Below are 27,811 nucleotides of genomic sequence, written 5' to 3'. Positions count from 1 at the left end.
GGTACGCACCTGTAGTCCCAGCTACTTGGGAGGCTGAGGCAGGAGGATCACTTGAGCCCAGGAATTTGAGGTTGCTTTAAGCTAGGCTGACGCCACAGTACTCTAGCCCAGGTGACAAACACTCACAAAAAAAAAAAAAAAGAAAGAAATGAATTTACATAAATATTAGAATGTGGCCAAATCATCATAGTATCACAATTGCAGCTTTCTTACGTGTATCAGCCAAAGCCTGTTAGAAAATATGAGAAAAAAGAATCCATTCACATTAGGAACAGAAACTAGAAAATAATTGGGGAAAATGCTTAAAAGAAATGGGACTAGTTAACAGTGGCACAATGAACGGTGGTATCTAGTAGGGGAAGGGTAACTTGTCTTCCTTTTCCCCATTTTTTTTTTACCATTTTTGTTTTTTTTTACTGCACATAGATTACTTCTTTTTTTTTTTTTTTTCTTTTTAGAGATAGGGTCTCGCTCGGCAGTCCAGGCTGGAGTGGTGTGAGTGTAGCTCATTGTAACCTCAAACTCCTGGGCTGAAGCAATCCTCTCACCTTAGCCTCCTGAGCAGCTGGGATTACAGGTGTGCGCGCCACCATACCAGGCTAATTTTTACTTTTTTTATAGAGATGGGGGTCTTGCTATATTGCCCAGGCTGGTCTCAAACTCCTGGCCTCAAGTGATCCTCCCAAAGCACTAGAGTAACGTAAGCCACTGAGCCCAACCAGATTGCTTTTAGAGTAAGGAAAAATGGTTTAAGGCAGGTTTAAAACTCTAGCCACAATTCTAAATAGAGAGCCAGTCAATATAAATTGATACAAACTCCACAATGTCCAAATTTTCAGCTAGTATACATTCATTTCAAATAAGGAATGTACTTAATTATTATTTTATTTGGAGAATCAAACACAAAGGACACCAAATGATGTAAGTTCAGGAAAGACACTGGCTGGCTACATGATACACCCTCCACAGGAGTGTCCACTCGAGCCATTCTGGGGGCACTGCAGGGCTCACCTGTGCACGTGGGAGTCGATATGAGGAAAGGGGAAGTGACCACTGACCCACAGCTAAAACATCAACATCATCCATCCCATTCATTAGGGAAATTTTCCTTATTGTTAAGTCAGTAGAGATTTATATGGAAATTGATCTGGGCACGAAGATTATGGGAAGAAATTATTTTCAATAATGAAAATAACCTGCAAAGGGCAGCCTACTGACCTAAGCAGGTCTGTTAGAAAACATACAGATCCACATCCTAGGTGAAGTCTATTACTTGATCTCTTGAGTGTAATTTTGGCCAGAAACATTCCCTTATATAAAAATGAAACTGCATACACAGTATGTGCTAGGAACTGGTCTTTCTGGACGTGTAAGTCTGAATGCTTCTTTCAGATGACATGGCTGGGGAATGACCACTGACCACAAGGCTGGACCAGTTTGTGCTGCTGCGACACTACTATTCATAGTCCAGCAGACGGTAAAAACGGACTTCCACTTAGCCAGCCAACTCTTCATGGGACTCCGTGGTCTATGTGAGTCTCAGGGAAAACGGTACCAAGTTCCTTCTCTGGCCCCAATTTCCATGTCCCTTTCCAAAGTGGTGATACCAGTGCTGACCCACAGCCACAAGCCAAACCAGCCACCACTGAAAACAGGCAAAATCCATTGTGTCCTTCCTTCTTAAATAGCCAGATGATAAATTAGTAAGTCATTAAACATTAAATATACTGAAAGTTTCTACAGATCATCATCTTTCCGTATCACCTGCCCATGTGATATGGAAACATGTATTCCAGAAATTCAGCTCCTGGCTTGCACAACACACAACCAGAAAACAACACAAGATGCACACTCTCATTATTTAAAAGAGATTCAAATATAGTAATGTTTACTTTCATTTAAAAAAAATAAATTGTAATAACTGTAGGAACGTCATGATACAGCCTATTACAAAAAGGAGTACAAAGAACACAATAGTGTACGACATAAAAAAACAAAAGTTCTTAATAGCAAATCATACTGCTTAGCCAAGTATTGCTGGTTATCTTAAAGAATGTCTGTAACTTTTTAAATCAAAAGAGGAGGTGGAGGGAGGGTGGGGAGGAGTGTAGAAGATTCCGAGTTTGCCAGTGAAGCCTGGCAGTGCTCCGGCGCAGGGTCACGCGAGGTCACGACAGGACGTGCTCCAGGACCCCTTGTCTGATCAGCTGCTCACACTTCCACCGAGGTAAAAAGTGCTGAGGGGGACAGGAGATGGGGGAAAAGTCAGAGAAAGGCTTGGGAAAGAATGTGAAATTACTGTTGACATCATTAAGAAGCAACACTGATGAGACAGTTTTCAAACTCCAATAGCTAAGTATTAACAGTTAAACTCAACTATATGAGTGTATTTACTATTTTAATCCACTGATAAATGGATGCCACTTAGACCTGTACTGAATTCTGATTTTTATAAATGAATTCATAGTTTACTTAAGTTCAATTCAATTAAAAACTTCTGAATTCTAGTAGATATTTTCCTTACTGTTTGCATTTTTAAGTTACGCACAGAAAAACTCAGGTGAGATCTTGGGCGCTGGGTTATAACTGGTCCAGCAGCCAATCAGGAAGACCAAGGAAAGGAACATCTTCTCCACGAAACCGCTCTAGGATTTGAGAGTCTGAATATTTATTCTTCTAATAATAACAGTGACAACTTTTCTCCTGTATTTTTCAAGGATTGAAAGTGTTTGTAACCTATAATGTGGGTTGCGGTTCACATGGTGTGTGTGAAGATGCTGCTACCCAGCTAAACGCTTGTCCTGTGTCCTCCAGAGAGGACATCACTCTTGTACTCAGGGAACCAAAGGCAGGTGGAAAGCAGTCTCCTTTCCCCCTTAGCACAGAAGTGAACATTTATGACACCCTGGAGTATAGGGGTGGGGGGCGGGGCAGGAAGCAAGGCAGGAAGACTTTCCAAGCTCAGGAGTAGTCAAAGAAATCTTAAAGATTTCAAGGAAGCAAATGTACCATCAGTGGCATTGTCCACCAAAGGTCCTGCCTCACAAACCCAAAGGCCTAATGGGAGACTCGTGACTCGTGACCAAATCCTTCTAAACCAGTCATGAAGACACACGGGCCAAGGACTGTTGTCTAACTTGTTAACTGAATCCTTAAAAATGTAAAATGTAAAAAAAAAAAAAAAAAAAAAAACCACAACAGAACACAGTTGTTCATTTAATAGTTATTGTAATGCTGTTACTAAAAGGAGGGGGAATTCTGATTTCTGGACAAAAAGAAACAATACTTGCCATAGTGACAAGTATAAAAGAACATAAGTTAAGAAAACATTTCCCTACTAACGCATTTACATTATGTGAATGATCGACACCACAGATTCTATAGCAAATTGATACAGATGTGGTTTGACACTGGAAGGCCCTTATCACAACCATGGTTAATTATAAGGTTTTTTTTTTAATGTCTCCATTTTTATAATTGAGGATAGGGTCACAGCTGAGAGACAAAAGCATCACCAAGAGGAAGCTTTTTGCATGGTCCACAGAGAAAATGAAATGGCCCAGCAGAGAAGCAAATGTGCACACTGGTGGGCAGATCAGCCATAAAGCTTAAGAAAGAAATTCAACCACAGAGCAGTGTTTGGGATGAAGGGACGTTTTGCATATCTCGCTTTATGAAGATGGCTTAGTTCTTGTGAACCAGAGCTTCCTCTTGGGTCCTCCAGAAACACAGATTCTTACAAGAGTATTCATTTGTCATCTGCTTTCAATTCATTAGTGTCCTACTTCTAAGAGGACACTTGGGAATGAAATTGTTACCTTAATAACCAAAGACTTCAGGGTAGCCTCAAAATCTGTTTTTAAAATATTCAATCTTTGTTTTAGAAAACTATTCAAAGCTCCAAGGGTACTAGTAAAATAAAGGAACACCTCACCCTCTATTAGGGAAATAAGCCCTAGGACCACGTGGCCTGAAGCATTCCTTTGCTCCCCGGCATCAACAAAGTGAGCACCAGTGACTTACGGTCATCAGATAAAAACTGGCGACACCAAGAGAGCAGGCAAGGAAAGAAAGTGGCTTTTATGAGGTCATTTGTCAGAAACTTCAGAAAATTGGTATAGGAGAAAAATAAATTTAGCTAATATGAATTCAGCTAATGTGAATTTTAAGGCTTCTGAGGAAACAATAAATATATTGAGATTATTTATGAGGAAAAATTTAGCTTAAGCTACAACTTTATAATTTTAAGCTTTCCCTGTTAGATTCTGCTATGTTTATATACTAACTACTTAGAAATTCTTGATCTATATCATTGTTTCCTAAAGAACTAGGATTTATAAAGTGAAGTATGAGCTAAAATGAGTGCTTAGCAACTTTTTTATAAATGTAATTTGATGAAAGGAACTAAATCCAATAGTTTAATAGCCTTTGGATAATTATCTACCACTTAACCAGAATAAGGCCCATTGTGATAACTGCCCTAGAAAATGCTTAGTTTTCTTTTTTTTTTTTAAAGACAGGGTCTCACTTTGTTGCCCTAGCTGGAGTACAATGGCATCATCATAGCCCACTGCAACCACAAACTCTTGAGCTGAAGCGATCCTCTTGCCTCGGCCTCCTGAGTAGCTGGGACTATAGGTGCATGCTATTTATTATACCCAGCTAATTTTTTGTTTTTTTGTAGAGACATGGTCTTGCTCTTGCTCAGGCTGGTCTCATCCTTCTGAGCCCAAGTGATCCTCCCACCTCGGCTTCCCAGAGTGCTGGGATCACAGGCGTGAGCCACCACGCCTGGCCCCCAATATTTCTACCATTCAATACTCTTCCAAGATTTAAAGTAAAGTATCCGAAGACAAGAAATACCTGGCTATTTTTTTTTAACAGGATGGAAGTGCCATCATCAACTTCAAATTCTCCATAGTCTTTTAGACACCGGACCTGAAAGGAAAAACTGATGCTTTATCTAAATTACTTTTTAATAGGTACTGACCAAAAAGTAAACAGGCATTATATAAATACCCACACAGTAAAAGTATTAGACTTTCTGCTTGTTTCCTCTCTGTGTGCCTAGGCCTAGTACTACCACCATGGTACTCTCATGGTTCCAATTGTCCTGTTTTGACAGGAAGGAAGAAGAGTGGCAAAATCTCTGAAAGTGTATGCATGTCAACGTTGACAGCAAGGAAGCCCAGGGAGCTGGGCAAGAGAGACATCGCTGGATCCTTTCCCCTCGGCAAATGCTGAAAAATTAAGCAGGTGAAATATCTGTCTACAATGAATGTTTTAGATCTCTTTCAGTCTACTTCTTATTGACCCCTCTCACAAAATATCAGTATCTGAGAACAGGACACAGGCAGGTCTGTAAACCTGTTGTTGGAAGAGATTCTTCCAATCCCCTTTAATATTCACATTCTTTTCCAGGAATACTTAGAAGTACACCATGAAAGAGCAGATGCAGCCTCACAGGACAGGATTTAGGAGAGACTCTTAGTCCAAAGGTGGGAGGGTGAGGCAGCCTTCTGATAGCCACCTCTGCAACTGCAGACAAGGCCATTCAAAGGTGTCCTGGGGTGCAGGTTGCAGACCTGGCTACAGCACTAAGTGCTGCCACAGGAAATAGGGCGGACATTTTTCCTCTCCTGTGAGAACTCAGACTGGAGTTTATTCTCCTGAGTAAGAGCACTGACCTGCTGCTGCCTCCAGCAGAGCCAGCTCCAGCGGCAACCCTGTCTTCTGCTCTTCCAGATAGCGTCACCACATCCTGCGACTCCTCCGGAATTTCACCATGATTCCAAAGTATTTTAACTTAACATGAGAAATATTACTCTAGAAGCCCTCCACCATACACACCTATTTGGTTCTTTAAATAAACCATTATTTTGGAAAATCTTGAACATATTCAAAAACTAAAAAGACTACTATGACGACATTCCATTGTCCCTTCAACTGGCAATATCAACATATGGCCAAACTTGTTCCCTTCACCCACTTCTGGACTATTTTGAAGCAAATCATAGACATCATTTCACCATTTCATCATTAATAGCTAATCTTAATAATTTTTAATACCATGAAATATCTAGTTAGTATACAAGTCTCCAAGTTGAAATCAGAATCCAACAGAGCTACATATTACACGTTTTTGACGTGTCTCGTAAGTCTCTTTTAATGTATAAGTTTCCCTTCCTTTTTTTTTATGTTTTTCCCCTCCATGTGGCAATTTATTTGTTGAAGAAACTGGTGGGTAGTTTGGTATAACTTCCCACAACGAAAATTTTGTTGTGGATTTCTGTGAGATCATTTCACATGTCCCTCTGTCCCTGAATTCCAAAAAACTAGAAATGAGGTCAAGAGGCTTTATCAGCTAAGGTATGATTTTTTGGCCAGTGGTGTCATGTACTTCCTGTTACAAGGCCACACGAAGCACAAAGTGGCTATCTCTCTTTGGGTGCTGACTGATCAGTGGCTCTGGGTGCCATCCATATGTGCATATCCATTCATTATAAAGCTTTCCATTAACTATTCATTGAAAGGTTTCGGTAGCTAAAAGTTACAAAATGGCATTAATCTAGTTCTTTTAATCCCGATGCATTTGTTAGTGGAATTCCTCGATAAAAAAGAAATCCCACGGTAAACTACTGGGCTACCCTGAGACAGGGTTTGTGCAGTAAAGACAGATAGGTGCTAAATTCTATTCTCTATTAGGTTGGTGCAAAGGTAATTGTGGTTTTAGCATTGTTGAAATTTGCTGTTTGATATTGGAATACATTCTTAAATGTGGTTATTTTATACATCATTTTAATGCACATTTCTCACTTTGTTTTTTTGCTAATGACTTATTTCTTGCTATTTTACATTTATTTTAGACTATAGAAATGTTAGACAAAAAGCAAATTTGAGCAATTTTCTTATTCGAGTTCAAAATGGGTCATAAATCAGGGAGACAACTTGCAACATCAACAACGCATTTGGCCCAGGAACTGCTAACGAACGTACAGTGCAGTGGTGATTCAAGAAGTTTTACAAAGGAGACAAGAGCCTTGAAGATGAGGAGTGCAGTGGCCGGCCATCAGAAGTTGACAACTAATTGAGAGCAATTATCAAAGCTGATCCTCTTACAACTACAAGAAGTTGCTGAAGAACCGAACGTGGTCCAATCTATGATCACTTGGCATTGGAAGCAAATTGGAAAGGTGAAAAACCTTGATAAGTGGGTGTCTCATGAGCTGACCAAAAATAAAAAAAATTGTCATTTTGAAGTGCCATCTTCTCTTCTTGTATGCAACAAACCATTTCTCAATCAGATTGTGACATGCAACAAAAAGCGGATCTTATATGACAACTGGCGAAGACAAGTCCAGTGGTTGGACCGAGAAGAAGCTCCAAAGCACTTCCCGAAGCCACACTTGCACCAAAGAGAGGTCCTGGTCACCATTTGGTGTCCTGCTACTGGTCTGATCCACTACAGCTTTCTGAATCCTGGCAAAACCATTCCATCTAGAAGTCTGTTCAGCAAATCTATGAGATGCACCTGAAATTGCAACACCTGCAACCAGCATCGGTCAACAGAAAGGGCCTAATTCTTCTACACCGCAATGACTGACTGCATGTCGCACAACCAACGCTTCAAAAGTTGAATGAATTGGGCTACAGAGTTTTGTCTCATCCACCATATTCACCTGACCTCTTGCCAACTGACTACCACTTCTTCAAGCATCTTGACAACTTTTTATAGGGAAAATGCTTCCATAACCAGCAGGATGCAGAAAATGCTTTCCAAGAGTTTGTCGAATCCCAGAGCACAGGTTTTTTTTTTTTTTGGAGACAGGGTCTCACTCTGTTGCCCAGGCTAGAGTGCCGTGGCGTCAGCCTAGCTCACAGAAACCTCAAACTCCTGGGCTCAAGCAATCCTTCTGCCTCAGCCTCCCAAGTAGCTGGGACTACAGGCATGCGTCACCATGCCCAGCTAATTTTTTCTATATATTTTTAGTTGTCCAGATCATTTCTTTCTATTTTTTTAGTAGAGATGGAGTTTCACTCTTGCTCAGGCTGGTCTCGAACTCCTGACCTCGAGCGATCCGCCTGCCTCGGCCTCCCAGAGTGCTAGGATTACAGATGTGAGCCACCGCACCCAGCCAGACCACAGGTTTTTATGCTACAGGAATAAACCTCCTTGCAGCCACAATATAACTACAAGGCCTTATACCACCAATTTATTCAGGAAGACAAGATAAGCAGCACTCCACCACAGATCTTGCACAAGGACACACTGAGGCAACCTGCTCCCCAAATCCCACCTGCGCATAAAAGGATGACCAATATTAACCCCTAGCTCATTATACTACTAAAATCTCTGCTTATCCGCCATTCTTGGATCATGCAATGTATGTGCCAGTATGATTTCTCACTGTGCTCGTGTCCCCTGCACTCTGCCCTAAACATGTAATCATGCTCACTCACTTCATGCATTATTCATTTTACCTCTAGAAGAACCCCTGACCCTGTCAGTTGGGGAGGCAGATTTGAGGCAGTCCTCCACCTCCCAGTTGACACCCTCTGCAATAAATTTCCTGGCTTTCTGTGTGGCGAGTACTGAGCCTAGGGAAACTCACTTTGTGGGTTCGTTAACAAAGGGATGGAAGAATATATTCCATGCAAATAGTGGCCAAAAGAGCACAGGGGTGGCTATATTAATTGAAAGGACGGCATTGTTAGTAAGCAATCTAGTGTTAAAAGGGGGGGTGGCGAGTAAAAATCACTGCACATAATGGCCCTTTGTTTGCTTAACCACCTGTGGCCTAACTTGGTTTTTTTAAGAGCTTTTTTTACAGAACTGGAATAGTACTGGGCAGACTCCTCCACATCAGCCAGACCACATTCTGAGTTGTCTGATAAAGCCAGTCTAGCAGAGAAGGGAAAAGAAAAAAGAAAAAACAAAAAACACCTCCTCTTATCATTCTGCAACAATAAAAGCTCAAGCCACTCAACCTCGGTGCCGGCATTCCTTCTTTCTTCCTTTCATGCCGTACTCTTTCCTCTCTTGGAAAGTAAAATAAACTTTTTGCTTCAAACCTACCCTAATCTTTGAGTCAAGAATTCTTTCTCAGCCTCCGGTACAAGTTCCCACTCTAACACTAATATTAGACAAGATAGACTTTAAATCAAAGTTTATGAGATACAAAGAAAGACATTATATATTAATAAAGGTTCAATACAGCAAGAAGATATAACAATTATAAACATTTATGCAGTGCCTGCTTCAGCAGCACGTATGCTAAAATTGGAACAATACAGAGAAATTAGCATGGCCACTGCGCAAGGACGACATGCAAATTTGTGAAGCATTCTATATAAAAAAATTATGCATCTAATAACAATTCATTAAAATATGTGAAGCAAAAACTGACAAAATTGAAGGGAGAAATAGATGATAATAGTTGAATACTTTAATACCCCACTCTCAATAATGGATAGAAGATAAGTAAGCAGAGGAATTAACAAAAAAAACCAACTAGATGTAACAGACATATATAAGACACTCTACTCAACAACAGCAGTATACACATTCTTCTCAAGTATACATAGAACATTTTCCATGATAGACCACATTAGACTACAAATTAAGTCTCAGGAATTTTAAAAAGATAACACGCAATGTATCTACCTGAATAGACATTTCTCTAAAGAAGATAAATAGATAATAAACACATAAAAAGATCCTCAACATAACTATTAATAATCATTAGGGCAATGCAAGTCAAAGCCATAATGAGATACCATTTGACACCCTTTAGGATGGCTATGATTAAAAACAGAAAAAGAAAAAATAAAATATTAAATGTGGGTGAAGATGTAGAGAAACTGGAATCCTGTGCATTGTTGGCAGGAACGTAAAATGGTTTAGTTGCTGTAGAAAACAGGATGGCAGTTCCTCAAAATTTTAAGATAGTATTACCATAGGGTCTGGCAATTCCACTCGGGGTGTACACCCAAAAGAACTGAAAGCAGGGACTCAAAGAGATATATGTACATCCATGTTCACAGCAATATTAACCACAAATGCTAGAATGTGAAAGCAACTCAAGTGTCCAATCATGGATGAACAGATAAGTAAAATGTGGTAGATCCATACAAAGGAATATTACTTAGTCTTAAAAAAAGGAAATTCTGACACATGCTACAATATGGATGAACCTTGAGGACATCATGCTAAGTGAAAAAAGCCAGTCACAAAATGACATATACTGTATGACTCCATTTATGAGCTGCTTAGAGTAGTCAAATTCAGAGAGACAGAAAGTAGAATGGTGGATGCCAGCAGCTGTGGAGAGGGGGAATTGGAGGGTTATTGTTTTAGAAGATGAAAAAAATATCTGGGCACGGGTGCGCTGATGGTTGCACAACATTATGAAGGTATTTAACACCACTGAACTGTACACTTAAAAACAGTAAATTTATGTGTATTTTATAATTTTAAAAAGTGAAAAAAATTTAAAAACTAAATAAAACAAAACAAGAATAAATCCTATTTGATTAATCCACCAACTTGAAAGACATAGTCATTTGTTTCATTTTGCTTTCAAAACTTAGTGATTGGTTTTCCATTTTTATTTAATTTTGTTTAAATAATAAGTAAAACATTTACATGGTTCCAAAGTCAAAATTAAAATAGGTACATGCAGAAAATGTTAGCTGCCTCCTATTCTGTTATCCCCCTATACGAAGCTTTTTTGCTTTCGGTTTATGTTTCCTTTCTTTTATAATAGAACCTAATATATAAGCACAATCTACATATTTTAAAAAAATACACTTTTAAAAGGTATACATACTTCAATATACAGGCTTTTTGGAGGCTTCATATCCTGTGTAATGTCCAAACCTTCATCTCCTCCCAGGGACCTCATATAAGTAGCAAGGGACTTTTTATAATGATTGAACCACTCCATCTGCAAAATAAGAGATTGGTCATTCAACAAAGTTGTAAGAAAACTCGCACAAACTGTATACTCACCCTTTCAAAAACAATACACATCTCAACATGAATAATTATTCCGACTACTCATTCATTTACACTACAAACATTATTTTTTTTTTTGAGACAGAGTCTCGCTGTGTTGCCCAGGCTAGAGTGAGTGCTGTGGCGTCAGCCTAGCTCACAGCAACCTCAGACTCCTGGGCTTAAGCGATCCTACTGCCTCAGCCTCCCCAGTAGCTGGGACTACAGGTATGTGCCACCACGCCCGGCTAATTTTTTTCTGTATGTATATTTTAGTTGGCCAGATAATTTCTTTCTATTTTTCAGTAGAGACGGGGTCTCGCTCTTGCTGAGGCTGGTCTCAAACTCCTGACCTCGAGCAATCCACCCGCCTCAGCCTCCCAGAGTGCTAGGATTACAGGCGTGAGCCACCGCGCCTGGCCTTACAAACTTTATTGATTGCCCTCTATGATCTAGGCATTGGTCTGGGGACTTAAGATCAATCATTCAACAAAGTGAACAAAAATCTCTGCTCTCACAGGGCTTACACTCCAGCATACTTAATCATAAACCTTAAGAACCCTCAAACAGAAACAGAAACATGAAAGAGACACTATTTTAGAGTTATGCTTTCTTCAAACTCTGGACTAATGCTATTTCTTTTCTTTCTTTCTTTCTTTTTTTTTTTGAGATTGGGTCTTACTCTGTCACCCAGGCTGGAGTGCAGTGGCACAATCATAACTCACTGCAACCTCGAACTCCTAGGCTCAAGTGATCCTCCTGCCTTAGCCTCCCAACTATCTTGGACTACAGGCATGTGCCACCATGCCCTGGCCTAATTTTTAATAAATTTTTTGTAGAGACAACATCTCACTATGTTGCCTAGGCTGGTCTTGAGAATGCAGAGTAATTATAAAGGGTTTCTTTTTGGGGTGATGAAAATGTTCTGGAATAAGATGGTCATAATGGATGCATAAGTCTGTGAACATAGTAAAAACCACTGAATTATACATTTTAAAATGATAAACTTCATGCTATGAATTGTATCTCAGTAAATCTGTTATTTTTTAAAAAAACTGTTGAGAGAAATGAAAGAAGACCTAAATATATGGAGGGATATACCACGTTCACAGATTGGATGATTCAATATCGTAATAATGTCAACTGATCTATAGATTCAATTCAATCTTAACCAAAATCTGAACTCTTTTAAAAATGGAACTTGACAAATTGAGTCCAAAATTTACATGGAAGTGCAAAGGGCCAAAAATAGTTGAAACACTCTTGAAAAAGAACAAGACATATCACAAAGTTGCAGCAATTACAACAGTGGAATTGGTGGAAAGACAGACAAATAGTCTTAACAAAATCCCATTCAAAATCCATAGAAATGCTGACGCTCAGTTTACGACAAAGGTGGCACTAGGCGCACAGTCATGGAGAAAGGAGGATCTTCAATAAATGGTGCCAGTCAACTCAATATCTATTCTCAAAAATGAAATGTGACTCCTACAGTATACACAAAAAACAGTCCCAGTACTGTAGATCTCTCTGTGAAAGGTAAAATACAGCCCCTAAAAGCTTACATAGAAAAATATCTTAACACCCTTGGGGCAGACAATGATTTCTCCCATTGGACAAGAAACAAAAACAAAAAACTAACCATAGAGGCAAAAATTAATCAGTTGGTCACATTAATGATAATCCAGAACTTCTGTTTATTACAAAATGCCATTAGGGGCCGGGTGCGGTGGCTCACGCCTGTAATCCTAGCACTCTGGGAGGCCGAGACGGGTGGATGGTTTGAGCTCAGGAGTTCGAGACCACCCTGAGCAAGAGCGAGACCCTGTCTCTACTAAAATAGAAAGAAATTATATGGACAACTAAAATATATATATATAAAAAATTAGCCGGGCATGGTGGCGCATGCCTGTAGTCCCAGCTACTCGGAAGGCTGAGGCAGTAGGATTTCCTGAGCCCAGGAGTTTGAGGTTGCTGTGAGCTAGGCTGATGCCATAGCACTCTAGCCCAGGCAAAAGAGTGAGACTCTGTCTCAAAAAAAAAAAAAAAAAAAAAAAAAAAAAATGCCATTAGGAAATTGCAAAGTCAAAAGCCACAAAGGTGCAGACAATATCTACAATACACATAATTGACAAAGGACATAAATAACCAGAATATAAATGCTACAAAGAAATAAGAAAAAGACCCAAATGTCCATCAACTGATGATTGGATGTAAAGTAAAAATGAGTAAGAGACTTGAATATACATTTCACAAAATGGGAAATCCAAATAGCCAATAAATGAAAAAGTATGCTCAGTTTCATTAATCAGTAAAATGCAAATTAAAATCAAAATGAGATACCACTACATACTATCACAGAGGCTGAATTTAAAGACTGACTGCATGGGTGCAAATGTGGAGCAACAGGAGCCAGATACACTGCTGATGGGAACAGAAAGGATACAGTCCTTTGGCCAACCACTGGGCCGTATCTAGGTGAACATACACATATACTACAGACTAAACCCAGAGGTCCTGAATGCCAAGGAGGCATGTGGCAACATCCGGTAACACTTTGGTTGCCATGACTTGGGGGAGGGGAGCACTACTGGCAGGTAGAGCCAGTGGGTAGAGCCCAGGGCTGCTGCTAAACACCCTACAATGCTCAGGACAGCTCTCAATAAAAATTTATTCAGCCCAAAATGTCAATAGTATTGAGGTTTAAAAACCCTGGACATGAGTGACCATATAAATTATATGTTGTCTATATAATTTATTATAAAAAGAAGTCCAGGATACTTTTGAGAATAAGAGGTAATATTAACAATTATGTTGGGACACAGGCATAAACTAGGATATATGGCCCCTCTACTGGCAATTCCACTCCCAGGTACGTATCAGAAATGCATAATTACCATACTACAACAATGTTCATAACAGCATTGTTCATCACTGTCAAAAACTGAAAACAATATCAACAATAAATTGCAATTTCTACTTAAAATAAAATACTATGCAGCAGTAAAAAGAAATGAACTACAGCTAATACATCAACAGGGCAGAATCTCAAAAATATGTTTAGTTAAAGATGTCAGTCATTAAAGAATTACTGCATGGATCTATTTATATAAAGTTCAAAAAATGAGTAACATTATAGTGTTTAGGGATGCATGCCTAGGTGGTAAAATAATAATGTTTTAAATAATGAGGAAGTGATTAGTCTCCACAAAAGTCAGGAGGTTATTCGCCACTAGGAGGAGGGACACTGCTTCTGGCACCATATCCTCTTTCTTTTTTTTTTTTTTGAGACAGAGTCTCACTTTGTTGTCCGGGCTAGAGTGAGTGCTGTGGCGTCAGCCTAGCTCACAGCAACCTCAAACTCCTGGGCTTAAGCAATCCTACTGCCTCAGCCTCCCGAGTAGCTGGGACTACAGGCATGCGCCACCATGCCCGGCTAATTTTTTCTATATAAATTTTTAGTTGTCCAGATAATTTATTTCTATTTTTAGTAGAGACGGGGTCTCGCTCAGGCTGGTCTCGAACTCCTGACCTCGAGCAATCTGCCCGCCTTGGCCTCCCAGAGTGCTAGGATTACAGGCGTTGAGCCACTGCGCCCAGCCCATATCCTCTTTCTTGAACAGGGTGATAGGTACGTGTGAGATCCTCGGTGACACACCATTAGGCTGCACATCTGTGTTTTGTGCACCTTTCTGTATGTGCGCATGTGTGTGTCTACAAATATGTTCGATTTTATAATGCAAATAGTTAAAGTAAGGGATCAAGAAAGATTCAAAAGGGTTCAAAAGGGATATATGCCTAGGTGGGTAAAAACTGTACTGTATTTTATAATAACAAAAGATAAAAAATATTATTTTGTATTGATAAGTATGATGAAATAGTTTCCTTAGAGAGATGTTTCCAAATGAGTAAAAAAAGGCATCTTTCCACGTTGGTCTTTTTTAGAGTGACTCCACTGAGAATAGCAGAGCATAACAGACCCCAAAGAGAGGACACAGTAGAAGAAAAATCAGAAGTTGCTTTGGCAATGAGGGCATTACCCCCATCCAGTCTCATTCATGGATGGAAGGGCAAAGTAGAATGGACATGATTCTTCCACAAAACATATTGACACAAAATATTTATTTACAGAAAAATATTAATAGGAAAGAAAAAACATTTATTTTCATTATCTTTCATGTGTTAGTGGCTTAAAGATTTTATGTGTGTGTGTGTATATGTATATCTTTTTTTTTTTTTTAGAGACAGGGTCTTGCTCTGTTGCCCAGGCTGGGGTACAGTGGCAGGATCACAGCTCAATGCAACCTTGAACCTCTGGGCTCAAGTGATCCCCCAACCCTGGCTTCGCAAAGTGCTGGGATTATAGGAATGAGCCATCATGCCCGGCCTAAGATTCTATGTTTAAATAGAAATTTTAGGCAATTGAAAAACAAAGCCAAAGAAAACACAAAAGATTTTACTATTCTGAAATTAGATACTGAGAAGATTTTTACATATTATCTATGTATATACTTTCATATTCTTCCAATGGTGGTTTCTCTAAACATTGTTAAAGCACAATCATCTCTGTTTCATGTTGGTGCCTTATATTAGCTCTGCTTTTTACTTCTATTGTTGCTGTAAGTCAACAATATTGAGATCATCATCCCTGCTAATATTTATACAAAGTGCTTACTGTGGACCAAGAATATGCTAAAATTTTAACATGCATTATTTTGTTTACTCCTTGTAATCGCCCTGTGATGTAAGTACTATTATTTTCTTTTCATCAATGAAGAACCGAAGCTTTGAGAGATTGGATAATTTACCAAAGGGCTCAGAGTTAATAAGCAAGGTGGGGATGTGAACCCAGGTGGGAGACTTGAGCCCACAGTGTCACCACTGAAGCACTACCCTTGGGTAACAGACACTCATGGTGACACTCAGACCTGACAGTCTCCTGTAAGTTGTCAGGGGTACCCAGGAATATTCTTTGTTACTGGTCCAAAATGGTTGATACACTTGCACCATGCCACTGTTCAGGCAGGGACATCTGCAATCTGGTACCAAGTATACCTATATTGGTTTCTTGTTGTCATCCTTGAGTTTTTCCAAAACACTACTACTTAGAGACAGAAGACAAGTATATTTCTTTTTACAGGTGAGGACACTGGGATAGAAGGAAGTCATTTGCCAGTTTCACAGTAATTCACAAACTCTTCCAAGAAAATCTCAGGTGTTACTACTCTCAAACGGCTTAATTTCTAGACCCATTAACATTCTTTTATATGCTGTGGATATGGTTATATTTTATTAACATAGGAACTGGCTTTGCTAATTCAATAATCACAAAAAAATGTTATCCTCAGAAATACAATGCCCAATATGAAATCTAATAGATGTGCTTGAATAAACGTGTAGCTTGCAGCCATTTACAAAAGTATAAGGAACACACTAATCTATTATGAAATATTGCATGAGAAAAATCATGTTAACAGCTATCATTAAAGAAGCAACACAGTATTCTGTTCATTTCATCATAACACACAAGAAATACCCTAAAGTTTGATTAACATTAAGTAGATCTGAGCACAAAGAACATAGAAATAAACTGAAAACCTAAGTACTAACATGTTACCAATTTCATAGTTATTGGCAAATCTGAGATAGAGGTTACTCATTTATTTATCCAGAAAATGGAAAGAATAAAAAAACCAATGAAAGTCTGTTAGCAAATTGATCACCACTTTCAAAAATGTGAAGAAGCTAATGGTAAATGAATTGAACATTTGCTTTGTTAAGCTATGTGCTATGGTACCCAAACATAGTTAACTATTGACATTATTGAGTGCCATCCTATGCTTTGTTCGTTCCATATGGATCACCTGAAGTAACCCTGTGATTAGCCTTATAATAACCGTGTTGTAGAATAGAGAATTTGTCTGGCCTTTGTCCCCTGTTCTGGGAGGTGGCTCCTGAAATCCTTGGACTTTCTCAAGTGATAGGAGTGTCTTGTTATTCATGGTGGGCCCTGATCACATGTGCTAATGGGGAGACTTGTGTTGGGCCCTTGGATAGTCTGTGCTAATGAGATGACTCAGAATTAGGGCTGGCCACCCCAGAAAGACCAACCATGTGATGAGAGGACGGGGCTTCATCCCTCGTTATCAGTGTGACCGGCTGGGAATTGGGCTGAATCACAGGACCAAGATTCAATCAGTCTATGTAATGAAACTCCAGTAAACACTCTGGATAGACAAGCTTGTGTGAGCTTCTCTAGTTGACAATCCTCTGCAATCCTCTGTGTGTTGTTACACATTATGTGTCAGGACAGTGATGCATCCTGATCCCTCAGGGAAAGGATACTAGAAGCTTCAAGTTTGGGACCCTCCCAGACCTTACTCTGTGAGTCTCTTCATTGGGCTGACTCTCATTTGTATCTTTTTTGCTGTAATAAAACTGTAATGTTAAGTATAGTGATTTCCTGAGTTCTGTGAGTCATTCTAGTGAATTACTGAACCTAAGGGGATAGTGAGAACCCTGAACTTGCAGCTGGAATCTCAAGTGAGGGCAGGCTTGTGGAAGACTAAGCACTTAACCCATGATGTCTGGCCTAACTGTAGGTAATGTCAGAAGTCACTGCAACCTGCAACATGTATGTACTATGATCCTCATTTTGTAAATGAGGAAATTTAGGCACAGAGAGAGGTCAAGTTACTTGCCCAAGATTAGACAGTTAGTGGAGAGCCAGAATTTGAATCCAAGTCTGCCGGACTTCAATCCTATGTCCTTAAATATTGGGCTAGCTCTGTACCTCAGTGACTAGACAAATCAAGAGTTTCATTACAAATATGAATTTGCAATGTTGATTTGGAAAGTCTCTGTGTGCACATGCATGCACACACATACACACACACACACAATTTTATGGAAAACCCCCAAATAATGATGCCAGTTTTTTAATTGTACTGATGGATCACTAATCAATGACACTCTACTTTGTAAAGTAACAACAGAGTTTTTCATATAGCATTTAGAATTACTCCTCACCACATACTTCCTATCACACTATATACTAAACACAGGCCAAAAATTGCTAAAAACAGATGTTTAAAACAAAAAGAGAAATACCAACAAATACTATTCTATAACAATGCCAGAACTTCAGCATTTTCCAAATTCATAAGCTTGAAAAACAATGCTAACTTACTTCTTCAGCAGACATGTGGAATCGTAATGCATTCGGCAAGACGCTGCCATATTCCCACCTGAGTGCTCTTATCCGAAGCAACCGGTCATACCTAGGACACTGAGAAGGTATTAGTGGCATAAGAATAACAGGGGTGTCAGAAGTGGTTCTGGCAAGTAGAGACTCAGGACTCAAAAGAACCTAAGTGTCACGTGTGGACTTTACTTGGCTCCTGATGCAAACAGCCAGCTGTGAGAGACAAGGGGGCTGTGAGCACACACTAGAGAGCAGACCTGAAGGTACTGTCCCGTCCTCCAGCCGTGACAGAAACACCAGGGCCCTAGGGGAGAAGGTCCCAAAGGTCCTATTTCTTACAGAAATAAGAAAAATACTAAAAACACTACTGTATTCAGTGGTGAAGCGCCATGATGCTCTAAAATAGTGTGGCATGAACAAATAAGACACAATGAAGAAAACATGGTAAAATAATAAAAGTCATTAAACCTATATGATAGCTCCATGGGGGTTCATTAGAATATTATTCTCCCTACTCCCAACATTTTATAAATGTTGCAATTTTTCATAACAAAAAGTTTTAAAAATGGAAAAAAGAAAAATCTGGAATGATTATAAAGAGAGACAAATCTAAGATTTCCTGCTATCCATATGAAATGGTTAACAGACTGTTCTCTGCTACCACAAGCAAAAACTAAGAAGCTTACAGGTATGCTACAGTGCAGCGTCGATTTCTTAACAAAGAACAGTGTCGAAATTTGATGGTTGGTATCAAATCACTTCGTCCACCTGACTTTGCTTCATTCCTGATAAAAAATATTTAAAGAAGAAAATATGTATATTTCAGAGTAAGTAAAATTTCCAAAGCCACTAACAACTGACTTACATGCTTGTTTTTATCCATTTGTGATTAGCTGTTAACCTAAGTTAGTAACTACCTGCACATGTTAAAAGATAAAGAGCCAAAAGCTAAATAACTTGCCTAAGATCTTGCTATCTAAGATACATTTCATTTAGCCATTTGGTACTTTGCATTTTTGCACACTGATTAATCTCTATTATAATTTCCAAATGACAAACATTGTATTTACTCACTTTTTGGAATTCCCTTATCATGCTGAGAGATGAGACAAACCTAACATTTTAGTTCATGAGATTATGGTCTTCTGTCATGTTGTTATTCTATGTAGTACTTGTCTTTCAGTGGTTCTTTCTTTCTTTCTTTTTATTTTTTTTTTGAGACAGAGTCTCACTCTGTTGCCTGGGCTAGAGTGCCGTGGCATCAGCCTAGCTCACAGCAACCTCAAACTCCTGGGCTCAAGCAATCCTCCTGCCTTAGCCTCCCGAGTAGCTGGGACTACAGGCATGCACCACCATGCCTGGATAATTTTTTCTATATATATTTTTAGTTGTCCAGCTAATTTCTATTTTTAGTAGAGACAGGGTCTCGCTCTTGCTCAGGCTGGTCTCGAACTCCTGAGCTCAAACGATCCTCCCGCCTCAGCCTCCCAGAGTGCTAGGATTATAGGCATGAGCCACCGTGCTCGGCCTTTACAGTGGTACTTTCAAATCCTCATAATAAAGTGAGTTAAAATGAGGTAAAATGGTCTTTCACTCATCTAACAAATATTTGTTGATCTTCAACTAAGTGTATTACTGTACTTCAGTATTACACACAGAGGGAGAAAACTTTGGTTTTACCCTATAAAAAATACGTACCTTTAGATACTTCAGTAAGTATCACATTTTAAAAGCAAATGTACAGAATGAATAAGAATCTATTTTGGAGTTTTAAAAGAAACTAGATGAATATGAAAAGGATTCATTCATGCAGTGCCTGCTCCACACCAGGCACTGTGCCAGGCCCTGATAATACAGGCAAAATACATGTCTGATTCTATCATGTTTTCTAAATCTGTTCTATGCTTTTCTGCCACCCTATGAAAGTCTGACTTATTTGCCACATTGTTTACAATGTGCTCTGTATTATAAGGAAATAGCACAAATAAATACACTCAACAGCTAACAGAGTACTTTATTAAGAGGGCTTTCTAAAAAGATTCACATTTATATATGAGTAATTAAGGAACAGATTTCTTTTCACAAATAATTTTAACTAGAAATGTAACAATAGCCTCCCCAGAAAGAAACTAGGAGGGTAGGGGACAGAATTTTGGATCATGAATTAGCAAATGGTACAAAACAAGGAATATAGGAAAATCATTCCTTTGCTGGACTAAGGCCTGTCAGGTCACCTCTAACACACTTCTTTACTCTGCTCACTTTTTACCTAGTCTGGGTCACCTCTCCAGGCACTGGGATGACCAGCATCCCTCTCTGCTCAGCTCCTCCAGACTACACAGCAGCCAGGATGATCTTTTTTGGTTTGTTTATTTCTTTTTCTCTCCCCTACTTATGTAAGTGGGGACAGGATGATCTTTTAATTCATGAACTGTGCTGCCACCTGCCCCACACTTAGACATGTAAGTTCCAGCCACATTCCTCTTCTTTAAGTATCAGTTTCCTGGGTACCCCACCCTCTTTCATGACTCAGGACCTTTGTATACATGCTTCCTCCGCCTAAAATACTCTTTGCCCACAATTATTGCCTCACTAAAACCCACCTGTCCTTCAGGCCTCACCTGAAATGTCTCTTCCTTTGAGAGAACTTCCCTGATCTCTCAACCTAAGCTAAATCTTCAATTCATTTTTCTCTTTCCTGGCATTCTTGTTGCTTTCCTTCATAGCACACATCCCAGTTTGGTGCATCTGAATTTGGTATCTGTCTTTTGCACTACACTGTAAGGGCCACAGAGACAGGAATCTTGACTGTGTTGTTTACCGCTGTAATACCAGAGCCACTTATCAGCACAAATTTGTTTAGTCCTATTTATTGAATGAACCAATGAACAGCTTGGGGACTTGAGTTTGGGACTTTACATTTGCCTTATATTTACTGCAAACCTGTTGAGGTTCAGTTCCTCATTCCACCTGTAAAGACTTTTCTGTATGTATCCTTAAACACAACAGTTGGAAAATGCTCCTATCACTTTGTGTGCATTACAAATCTTATTGCATGCTCGTGATTTCTACATCCAGATAACCTATTAAAACATTGCAGCTAACCAGACCAAAGAGGAAAGTGCATGTCACAGAGAGAGACTTCTCTCTAGGCTGAGATACGAATATCTCAACTTTGACCCAGTACTTGGTTCCCTTTTGTGTCTTACTCTTCACCAAGTTACAGGAACCTGTGGACTTTGTCCTACAGCCCAGATTCTCCCCTGTGCCAACTACTATGGTCAGCTCTAAATAGTCATAAATCTAGAGCCCTCTCTGGACCTACTACACTGTCACCTTTTCTAGCACTAGTTCTCAGTGAACTCCACTCAGGCTATCAGAAACCACTGCAGCTCCCACTAAGTTTACAAATTGCCCAATCTCCCTTTAACAAACTGTTAATGAAAATAAACAGTGGAAACTATGAATTTCACTTCTTTGGGGTTTTTACTTTTATGTCTTACTTTAGGGTATGTCATTTCTTTTAGGTCTACCTTAACTCCTTTCAACTCATATCAGTCAAACAACAAATATTTGTTAAGAAGTGATCAGCAAAAATCCCTCTAGTCCTGTGCTACTTTGTATAGCTAGAGTATGATCGAGCTCATAGAAAATTTTAAAAAAACCTAATGCAACGTTATCTGATTTCAGCATATTACTTCTTAAATTGTTTTAGAACATTAATCTTATCAAACTTACACATCAGACTGGTTTTGTTCATATAAAGCTTTCATCTCCTCCAGAACTTGTCTGAGTCCATCCTCCTAGAACATACAGATATTGGTACATATTTATTAATTCCCCCCCAATTCTGTGGCAACATTGTACCCATACTATACTGTATTTATCTTTGATTTATATTATCAAAAAGCAATAGTTCTTTCACACCCTTTTAGGGTGGTTACAATAACAACTGTTGGCAGGGATGTGGAGAAATTGGACCCCTCATACATTGGTAGTGGGAATGTAAAATGGTAGATGCCTGTGGAAAAAAACCTGATGTTCCTCAAAAGGTTGAACACAGAATTGATGCAGCAATTTCACTCCTAGGTATATACTCAAGAAAAATGAAAACATACATTATTCAAATACTTGTACATAAATGTTTTTAGCAGTATTATTCATAATAGTTAAAAAGTGGAAACAACCCAAATGTCCATCAACTGATGGATGGATAAACCAAATGTGGTATATCCATTTAATGGAATATCATTCAACCACAAAAAAGGATGACGTACTGATACATGCTACAATATGGATGAACCTTGAAAATACTATGCTGACTGAAAGATGTCAGACACAAAAAGATAACTATTGTATGATTCCACTTATCTGAAATATCTAGCATAGGCAAATCCATAGAGACAGAAAGTAGACTAGATATTACCAGGAGCTGCTTACCAGGAGCTGGGAGCGGGCAAGGGGGAATTATTGCTTAATCATGAGAGTTTCTGTTTGAAGTGATCGAAAGTTTTAGAAATAGGGGTGATGGTCACACAACAATGTGAATGTAATTAATGCCATTGAAGTGTACATTTAAAAATGGTTAATATGGTAAACTTTATACTATGTATATTTTACTACAGTAAAAAAAAATGAGGCTGGATGCGGTGGTTCATGCCTGTAATCTCAGCACATTTGGAGGCTGAGGTGGGAGGATCACTTGAGGCCAGGAGTTCAAGACCTGCCTGGGCAATATAGTGAGAACCTATCTCTAAAAAAAATTAAAAATTAGCTGGGCATGGTGGTGTGTGCTTGTAGCCCCAGGTACTAAGGAGGCTGAGGCAGGATTGCTTTGCCCATGGGCTTGAGGTTGTAGTGAGCTATAATGATGCCACTCTACTCCAGCTTGGGTAACAGAACAAGACCCTGTCTCAGAAAATAAAAAAGAAAAAGGGAAAAAGCACAACAAAAAGGAGTGAACTACTGACAACACATTGAGTAAGGATAATGTCAGATACGTTATACTAAGCAAAAGAAGCCAGACACAAGAGTACATATGGTATGATTCCATCTGGCCCTTTACAGAAGTTTGCCAACCCTTGGCACACTGAATCAAACAATATATAAAAAAGACAAATATAATCTGTCAGAGAAAGCAAATTTGTGGTTGTGTAAGGCTACAGGTGGGAGGTGGCTACAAAGTGGGAAAAGGGAATCCCTGGGGTTACAGAAATCTTGACCGGGGTGGTGGTTATAAAGATACATACATTTGTCAAAATTCAAAAACTTATTAAAATGTATATTTTGTTGCATATAAATTATACCTCAATAAAATTGATGACAAAAAATCAATAGGCCTACAGAAGCAATAAGGCATAACAAAAATATGTAGATAATTTATTACTTACTGAAAAATGGTCTTAAAAGGTTAATACCAAGAAGAAAAGGAATAGTGTTTTGAGTTTGTACTGTAAAAACAGAAAGGAGTTTTTCTACTATCCACTGTGGTGCAAATTTTCTCTGGGAAGACAAAACATTAGAATTCTGAAATTCTTAAATGTTGCACAATAGATCTGCCAACAATCTACTTTTCGCAATTTATTTTTAGGGCCAAAATATATGTATTAGCAAAAATGCTTTGGTATACTACTGGCACAATTACAAAATGAACTATTTAACACTGCTCCAAAGAGATAATTCCTGATGAAAAATGTAAGCATGAATTCTATCTTCCCTTTCATCATCTGGTTAAAAAAAATACCATGGAAAGATCTGCTTTATTAGAATTCAGTTAAATATTCCTTTCATCAGCAAATATTATTTTAAGGAATAGTTTCAGATCTTTGTCTATAGTGGGAATAACATTTATTCTATGCCCCCCACCTTAGGATGTAAGCCCCTGAGAGCCCAAAATAATTTTCTTAAAAATGTACTTTTTAATTAAAAAAAAAAATTACCAGTTCTGCATACAGAAAGGGGGTAATCACTTTTCAATTTGCTGAACACAGCATCTAACCATGTAGGATTCTGGAAGCAATAAGGCAGAACCCCTGCTCTAAACCCACTGGTTATCACGCTCCCCGCCCCCAGGAATGATTCTTAAAAGCCTGTGCTAGTTCTGGGCCTCTCAGATCCACCTTCCACCTTCACCGCTCAGTTGAGTCAGAGAGGCCCACCCTTGCAGGCCGAGTCTGTCAGGCTGCCGAGTCACCTGACTAGCAGGTAGGTTTGTCAGTGTAAGGCACCAGTAAGGCAAACTAAGACCTAGAAAGGAGAGTGATTTTATAACTTCTAAGACCTACTCATGGAGCTACATTTTACAGCTCAGAAACCCCTACATCCGAGCATCTCTACTGAGCTTCACAGTGTTGTCTTCTAACTTTGTAAATGAGGTAACTGTTTTGAAGTTGAAAGAACAACAGATCAGAATCCAGAAAACCTGTGTTCAAGTTGAGCCTCTGCCTCCAATATGCTGTAAATTCAGAGAAGTCCCTTAATTTGACCCATAATTTCTCTTGGCTCAGTCTCCTCATTTGTAAAATAACCTAATTATCAGACTAGGTGCTCTTTAATGTTTAAAACAAAACTCATCACCTTCCCGAATACACTCTTCCTCTTCCTGAAGTCTGATGTTGTTTACTCAGTTACCTGAGAATCCTTCCAGGACCCTGATCCTCCCTCTCATGCATTACCCACCCATCTCTTGTCTGAAAAGTCACAAGTCTTGTTTGTCACGTGTCTCTAAAACACAGACACTGATCTCAGTGCCACGAATCTGACGAAGTTTGGGCCACACACATCTCTCACTTGGTCTATCAACCACCCACTAGCCATATTCCATCCCCGTTTTCTTCTCTTCAATCCATTCCCCATATTGCTGCCATAGTTATCCTTAAAACACAAAAATTACCCTATCACTCCCCTCACCCCGTGTAAGCTTCCAGAATGCCTTACAAGTGAATATCAAACTCTTCTGAGCTGCGGGCCACCTTCATAGCATCCCCACACATCCTGTCGATCACCCTTTCCATGTGTCTTTGTGCTGTGGCATCTTTTGGCTGGGATGCTTCACTCTCTTCTCAGAGTAGTGACTTCATCTCTGAAGATGATAAGGCTCAAAGATACCCTTCTTGGCCTCAGCTCACACTGGTGTTTCCCCTTTGTGTGTACATGTCTTTGGTATCATTTATCACACTGCACTCTATTACCTGTCTTCATGCCCCTCTCCCAACAGAATGTGTTCTGGCATCCAAACAGTGGCTGCTCTATAATAGGAGTAGTGAAATGCAGAATTTAGAGTGCAGGCTCTGGAGCTAGAGTGCCAGGGTTCAAATCCTAGCTTTACTTCTTACCGGCTGTGTCATCTTAGGCAAGATACTTAAATTTCCCCAAGCCTATATGTATATAGCTGGAAAAAATGGGAAACAATGGTTTAAAACTCAAAGGGTTATTATAAAGACAAGAGATAATGTAGGTCAATTGCTAAGCACCCTGTCTAGGGTAGCAGTAATAGAAAAGTAAGAATAATTATAATAGTAATAGTAGCAGCAGCAACAGCAGTAGAAATAATATTAACAGCTAACACTGACTCAGCCCTTACTGTACGTCATTGTTCAGAGACCCTTACAAACACCCACTTAGCCCTCACCACTCCATGAGGTGGGTACTATTATCATCCTCCTCCTCCCCCATTTTTGCATATGTGAAAACTAAGAACACAGAAAGCTTGAGTAACTGCCTCAAAGTCCCAGTACGGAGCCAGAATCCCAATCTGCTTCCAGAGGCCTGGCTTTTAATCACCACACATCGCTGCCTGAGTGAACAATAAATGCTAATATCAGGCAACCAATAAATGGTTAAACAAAGAAACAAGACTATATACACAGGAAATTCACCAAATCGCTAGGTGATACAAGCATGAATGCTTTTTATTCGCTCCTATATTTTGTTTGCCGCGTTCCAGAATTTTTGTTCTGGACCTCAGAGCTGAGAAAGTGCGAAAGTAAACCCTGCAGGGGAGGCCACCTCTCCCCCAGGCCCGCCCAGGACCCCAGACCCTCCCCTGAAACTCCGCTCCTCAAGCCCTCCCCCCCTCTACTAGCTGTATCCATCTACCGCGCCCCCTCACATTGAAGGCGGGCAGCTGCCCTTCGGGAGCGCGGTGCAGCTCGCGGACCAACTCCATGGCTTTTTCGCAGAACATGGCACAGTCGTCCTGCTCCCGCGGCCTCGCCAACCGCCAGCTCTCACGACGAAACGGTCACGGGGCTCTTAGCCACCGCGCTCCTACGGTTCTCAGACCTGCAGCCGCAGCGGCTCTCCTCCGCCACTGCTCCGCGCTTTGGCGCCAAACAGGCCGAACCAATTGGAACGCGCTGCCGGTATCGCGGCCTACGGCTGCCGAAAAGAGACATTTCCTTCTGCAGCGCAGCCTCAGCACTAGAGGGGCGGGGTGAGAGGGGTGCTTCCCGGGCGAGGTCCCTCCTCGCTGGGCAGAGGGCCCCTAGCGGAGATACTGTTTCGAGTTCGGGGTGGTCGGTTAGGCCACTGCGCTCAGCACAGTGGGGGATAAATGCACGCCCGCAGCTTCCTTTTTCTTCTTTCTGATTCATTTTCGTTCAGGTGCAGAGGGGCACTTGGAGGTTAAGAGGGAAGGCCCAGAGACTTGATGTGCATTGATGTCATGACGCAGCGTTTCGTTTTAGTTTTGCAGTGCAGATTGTTTGCTTGATATTAAAGAGAAACCATCTTTTATTTGGTACCTCCTGTATGGTAGGAACTGCGACATATATTTCATTTAACTCACAACTTATCCCTAAAGGTGATTAAGACCCAGTACTGATAAGGAAACAGAAGTTAGGTAACTTACCCAAGGTCACACAGCTCTAAAGTGATTAGAGCCTGTACTTAGGCTTTCCAACTCCACAGTACCACCCTTTGACTTTAAAACAGTCATTTAAAAATATTTGTAATATCTATCCTAGACTAACATGAATTCACTAGGCATTTTCTTGCCTAAATGATTATGGAAAATTTCCTAACCATATAGAATCAAACATAGGAATCACTAATATAGAAACAATTTGTTTTATTCGGCTATTTTTTAAAAAGCAATGTTAATTTCTAAAAAGCAATATTGGATTCATTCTAGCTACCCCTAGAAACTATGTTGCTCTTTTGCGAGTATAGATACAGTAGACATGTTATCTGAGAAATGTTGAGTGGCATTTCCTTTTCATTTCTACAGTAAGGAATAATTTAGCTGTTGTTTTTTATCAAGTACACAATTTCATATTGGACCACGCTGCAGGATCCTGATTCAAAGACCAGCATCCACAACCCTCTTCAGCCATACACCTCGTTAATTTCAGCCCAGATACAAAGTTCCTTAATGACCCCGAGACTCACTTCCTTACCTGTAAAATGGGGACAATAGCACCACCTCTGAGGAGTTGTGATGATTCATTTTCTGCAAATATTTATGAAGTGCCTACTGTGAGCCAGATATTGCTCTAGAGACACCGGAAGATAAAGCAGCAAAATAGTCATTTCCCTCAGAATCTACATTCCAGTGTAGGAAAACAGCAATACACAGACACAGATACATCGATGACGAATATATTGGTGAT

The 27,811-nt window shown here is 39.7% G+C and overlaps 1 protein-coding gene and 1 non-coding gene across 2 annotated transcripts; one reads left to right on the top strand and one right to left on the bottom strand.

The window, feature by feature from the left end:
• Window positions 1-1,860: 1,860 nt before the first annotated feature.
• On the bottom strand, window positions 1,861-27,652 carry GINS1 (GINS complex subunit 1). Its single transcript, XM_045528845.1, has 8 exons — window positions 27,599-27,652; window positions 26,311-26,908; window positions 21,939-22,003; window positions 18,887-18,985; window positions 18,186-18,276; window positions 10,830-10,946; window positions 4,864-4,938; window positions 1,861-2,237 (listed from the first exon to the last, which is right to left on the bottom strand). Exons 2-8 carry the CDS (start codon window positions 26,383-26,385, stop codon window positions 2,169-2,171), a joined length of 591 nt encoding a protein of 196 aa, XP_045384801.1. The 5' UTR covers window positions 26,386-26,908; window positions 27,599-27,652; the 3' UTR covers window positions 1,861-2,168.
• LOC123623003 lies at window positions 9,251-9,356 on the top strand. Its single transcript, XR_006729731.1, has one exon. It is a non-coding gene; the product is annotated as a U6 spliceosomal RNA (small nuclear RNA).
• Window positions 27,653-27,811: the final 159 nt, after the last annotated feature.

The sequence above is a fragment of the Lemur catta genome, chromosome 17 (assembly GCF_020740605.2).
Source record: "Lemur catta isolate mLemCat1 chromosome 17, mLemCat1.pri, whole genome shotgun sequence".
NCBI classification, from domain to species: Eukaryota; Metazoa; Chordata; class Mammalia; order Primates; family Lemuridae; genus Lemur; species Lemur catta.
This window is presented reverse-complemented; position numbering and strand designations above follow the sequence as displayed.